The sequence below is a fragment of the Cebus imitator genome, unplaced genomic scaffold (genome assembly GCF_001604975.1).
Source record: "Cebus imitator isolate Cc_AM_T3 unplaced genomic scaffold, Cebus_imitator-1.0 Scaffold128, whole genome shotgun sequence".
Classification (NCBI taxonomy): domain Eukaryota; kingdom Metazoa; phylum Chordata; class Mammalia; order Primates; family Cebidae; genus Cebus; species Cebus imitator.
In genome coordinates, this window is record NW_016107443.1 from 1,283,047 (window position 1) to 1,288,136 (window position 5,090).

General features: G+C 49.9%; 2 protein-coding genes across 3 annotated transcripts in view; one reads left to right on the forward strand and one right to left on the reverse strand.

The window, feature by feature from the left end:
- CDKL5 (cyclin dependent kinase like 5) overlaps window positions 1-4,935 on the forward strand; it is a 213,136-nt gene extending 208,201 nt beyond the window's left edge. The window contains exons 20-21 of the mRNA XM_037742797.1: window positions 1,800-1,982; window positions 4,765-4,935. Of these exons, the coding sequence (XP_037598725.1) occupies window positions 1,800-1,982; window positions 4,765-4,868 (287 nt within the window). The 3' untranslated portion in view covers window positions 4,869-4,935. The remainder of the gene's footprint in view (window positions 1-1,799; window positions 1,983-4,764) is intronic.
- The window catches only part of RS1 (retinoschisin 1), a 30,055-nt gene that overhangs the window by 9,665 nt on the left and 15,300 nt on the right, over window positions 1-5,090 (reverse strand). The window lies entirely within an intron of this gene.

The window sequence follows — 5,090 nt, forward strand, 5'->3', positions numbered from 1 at the left end:
TGGCTGGTGTGACAGTAGCCATCTTGCACCATGGGGGTAAGGCTAAGAGAGCTGCAGAGGCCGAGCACAGTGGCTCATGTCTGTAATCCCAGTGCTTTGGGAGGATCGCTTGAGCCAGGAGTTCAAGAGCAGCCTGAGGCAACATAGGGAGATCCCATCTCATGGCACACACCTGTAGTCCCAGCTACGGGGGAGACTGAGGCAGGAGGATTGCTTGAGCCCAGGAGTCTGTGGCTGCAGTGAGCCATGATCACGCCACTGCATTCCAGCCTGGGTGGCAGACCCTGTCCAAAAAAAAATAAAAGAATTGCAGAGACCTCAGCCTTGATAACCTTACTGTAACTCCCTACCCCTAATATTTTTTACCATGTAAGTTAAAACAAAACTCCTAAATCAATAAACCAGTATTTAGGGAGTCTTGTACTTATAACCAAACCCAGTTCCTAACTGAATTTTTACAGAAAACAAATGGCAAATGTATTTTCCTTTTTTGTTAGAGACAGCATCTCCCTGTTACACGGGCTGGAGTGCAGTGGCGCAGTCATAGCTCTCTGCCACTCTAACTCCTGGGCTCAAGCGATCCTCCCACCTCCTTCTCCTAGCTTTCTGATGATGAATGATAAACTGGAAATAAGGCAAATCATAGTATTTTCTTCATCTGTAAATTTGAGTTCAGGTTGAAGGGCCGAACATATTTACTGAGGCATCATTACCTGTAAAAGGAGGGCTGAAGTCTCTCTGGAGAATTTTTCAAAAGCCAGTAAAGTTGAATGAAACATGCTTGCAGAGACAGCTATGCCCTGTCCCCAGAGGCTAAAAACAGGCCAGCTTCAGACCTCTGACCAGGGAGGCTTAACTTCCTTTCTACCCAAATCCACCAAAGGAATAGGCCTGATCCCACTAGCATCTGCAGCTCTGTGGGGCTGAGGGTGAGGACACAGAATTTGTAGTTTATCAAGTACTCAAGACTTTGGGAGTCTGTTACAATCATGTCAATTTCTGGGAGGGCGAAGAGGAGTACTTTGTGGGCCATTCAATCCTGCCTTTCGTGGCCAGGGAATCATCAGGGGAGCTTATTAAAAATGCAGTTTCCAGGACTCCACCCCAGAGCAACTGCATTTTTAACAAGCTCACTTTTGAAAGTGCACTTTGAAAGCCTTGACCTGCCAGGGAAGGCATTTTGTGGGCTGGCAGATCCTGAGGACTCGAGGGCTCTTCCACCACCTCGCTGCCCCTCCAGCCAGGAAGACAAGCCCAAGAGATCAGGAGCGGGGGACAAGGCCAGGTGGCAGGATTTTTTCATAGGCAAAATTCTAACTTTGGTTGTCTCTGAAGCCCCTCCACTTTGAGCATTTGATGGCTGAACATCCTTTTTTTTTTTTGTTCAGGGTCACCAGCTCTGAGGCAGGAGGCAGAGGGGAAGGGAAAAACACAGCGCCACCTCTCCCAGTCACCTTATTCTTGGCACTTTGCTCTTCTTCGTGTGTTTCCCCTTCACGTCTCTTTTGTCATTTCTTCCCAAATAGCCCTTTTAACGTTTCAGAACAGGCTGTAGGCCTGCAGAGGTACCTGTCCAGGGCCAATGGCCTTAGCGGCTTGGGAGGGCCTGTCCAGGCAGCAGAGAATGTGTGGTTCACTCTGTGATCCAAAGACCTGTGTGTCCAGACATGGATGCTATACTTACTCCCCAGGGAAGGTGATGATCTCACTGTCACCTTGGCTTCAGCTGGTGTCTGGGGGCTGATGCTTGACTCCCTGGCCCCAAGCTTCATTCCACTGCCCTCTGAATTTTTTTCCAGGAATATACGTCCCCCGTGGTAACCCAAAGAAGTTTCACAGTCCGTATGTCCCAAACCGAGCCCTTCATCACTCAACCTCCAGTCCTGCTCCCTATCCAGAGCTCGAGGTCCGAGGCACTTCCATGCACCTGACAACCCGGGTCCGAGGCACTGCTGATTTCAGATCCCTAACCCAGCAATCCGGTAAGCAGAGACTCTAGATGGTGGGGCTCAGCCTGGGCTGCACCTCGGCATTGCCGGAGGACCTGCAGAGATGCTGATGTTCGGGCCACACCATCGGGATTCTGATATCATTGGCCTGGGCGTGGGGTGAAGCTGCAGGGTTGTAATGGGCAGTCATGGTCAAGCAGGCCTGCGTCCAGCCAGTGACACCTCGGGTAGGGGCCCACCCTCTCAGCATGAGCTCAGGCCAGGTGCTTAACCTTTCTGGGTCTCGGTCTCCTCATCTGTGAAATGGGGCATGACAGTAAGTAGTACCTGTCTTCATAAAATCACTGTAAGATTAAGTGAAACTATTTGGAGATTGCAGAGTTCATAGAGCACAGCATCTGGCCGAAAAGCAGCAGGTACATGACATTGGTGCAGGTGAATTCGTGAGATTACATTGAGATCTTGAATTTTGCATGTTTTTCTGGCAAAGACTCAATCGGAAGGAAGTCCAACGGGCCTCTATCCTACTCTGTTCTGTTGCCATTTATCCTCCCCTGCCCTGTGCGCCCCCCGCCACACCCTCCAGAGAATGAGGCCAGCTTCATGTGACTAATGGTTTCGGCTCTCCTTGCCCCAGGCAGGAGCAAGTATGTCTGTGTGTGTGTGTGTGTGTGTGTGTGTGTGTGTGTGTGAGAGAGAGAGAGAGAGAGAGAGAGAGAGAAAGAGAGAGAGAGAGAAGGATGTGAGAGAGAAGCCCTGTCGACAGCATCCCTCAGGCTTATGGACCTGGAAGATCTAGGCCCCACCATGAATTAGTGCATTGTCCAAGAGAAGGAGGTCACCGCCCCAGCTGAAGTCGCAGGGGTGTGGTGAGGGCCTGAGAGTGCAGCAGGAGGGACCTGATTCCCCTCAGGGGCTGGACCAGGGTGGGTCTGGGAGCCCTGAGTGCCCTCCGAAAACTCGGACAGGTCCCTCGGACTGAGCTTGGCATTCACTTTCCGGTGAGGCTGTGGCCTGGCCACCCTCACAAGCTCCTGGGGGGTTCGAGGGTCTAAAGGGGGAGAAAAAACCTTCAAAAATCCTGTCCAAAGACTCCTCATGGGCCATTACAAGGGGAACTCCAACTGGATTTCTCCTAACATGGAAAAATAGAAAATGTGCCATTTCCCCCACTCTGTGTGCCCTGAAGAAGAGCGCACTCCAGTTCTTTTATTGTGATTTTTTCCTGACTCCTTTTTCCCCTTTCCTCCTCCTTCAGGGGACCTGGTTGAGCTCTTTTCAGGTCTGCATGTGGCCTGCAGGCCCTCCCTGAGGCTGTCCCCTCCCATTCCCACCCCTCCGCCTGGTCCTCCACACCTCAGCCTTCAGACCTCTGCCTGCCCTGAGCTGGGTAAGAGGCCCCAGGTGGTTCCTCCCCAGCACCCTCCACACCTGTCACATACCCCTCCTCCTCCTCGACCGTAGTTCATTGTCATCTCCCTTTGCCTACCTCCCTCCCCATTCTCCCCCGAGCAGAGCAGAATACCTGCAGGTGCTGGGCACTCTCTAGATATTGACTGGATGGGTGGATGGACGATGAATGAACAAACACCATTGCCCCGTTTTGGGTGGCCACTGGGGACAAGCAGAGGAAGTGACAGAAACAGGCAGCAGAGGCTTCAGGGAAGAAGTAGATGCTGACTGTGACCTCTGGCCTCGTCGACTTAAATTGAGTAGATGCTAGAAGGCAACATAAATAGTGTCGTGAAAGAATTAAGGGGATCCTAAACCAGGAGCAGTGGCTCACGCCTGTAATCCCAGCACTTGGGAGGCCGAGGCGGGAGGATCACCTGAGGTCAGGAGTTCGAGACCAGCCTGACCAACATGGTGAAACCCCATCTCTAGTAAACACAAAAAATTAGCCGGGCGTGGTGGTGCATGCCTGTAGTCCCAGCTTCTTGGGAGGCTGAGGCAGGAGAATCGCTTGAACCTGGGAGGCGGAGGTTGCAGTGAGCCGAGATCGAAGCACTGTCCTCCAGCCTAGGTGACAGAGCAAGACTCCATCTAAAAAAAAAAAAAGAACTAAGGGGGATCCTTATCAGACACACACAAAATGTGACCTTGCCAAGTTTTCTGCCCAATGTCACTTTGTTGTTGCAGCTATTAGACCTGTTTCTGTTTCATTTCACCCTGAGGGAAAAGCCCACATCTGTGGCCCAAATGGCTCTTCTGAGCCATGATGTGATCATGAGATGGATAAAGGCATATTTGCAATATTACCAACCCGAGGCTGTGTATGTTTCATATTCTAGCCTTTTTGCTTAAGTGGCTACTTTCTGGGTTTGTAGGCAGGTTTATAAAGCATGCAGACCTAAAGAAACACAGAGTTCAGGGATGTTCTTAATACGAGATTCCAGACACATGTGAATAGTGTTATGCATATATATTAGACTTGAATATATATGAAAATATAGTGGAGTACAGAAGAAAATATATAGAAGAATATTTCTGGAAGAATGGATTATACGCTCAAGTATCATATAGAATAGAAAATCTAGAATCAAAGGAAGCGTTAGCAAACCAGGGGATTTCATATACTTTTGATAATTTCCCTACCCTATTTTCTGTTCTCAGAGTGCCGGGGTAATCTTGGCTCAACGGTGGAAAAGACAGAGCTTTTAGCATTTTTAATAGCATTAAAGTGAAGATTAGGAGGCCACAATGCACGTGGCCTTCTGCTCCATGGGGGGGGGGCGGGGCGGGCATTAGTCAGAGTACACCTGCCGGCTCCTCCTGGCAGCTCTGAATGACCCCGCTGTCCTTCTGTGCTTTCCAGGGTTCTCTTTCTTGGTGAGACAGGCTATGAGAGAAGCCCTGATGTACAAGGCCCAGATAGAACAAGCTTCGTCCCTAGCACACCACAAGAATCCCAGGGACTGACAGGCAAGTGCCTTCTGCAAGCCTGTGGCTGGTCCCAGTTCCTGGAATCATCTCTCTCATGGAAGAACCAATTAACATGAATTAATTAACCATTAACACTGAGGCTGAGTTTTTTCCTTTCTGAAAATATCTGCATTGTTAAAAACAAAGCCAGAACACAGTGGGGAGAGGAGAACACTTACGCTAAAAGAATTTCTAATTTTAGAACTTCAAGCTCATGAC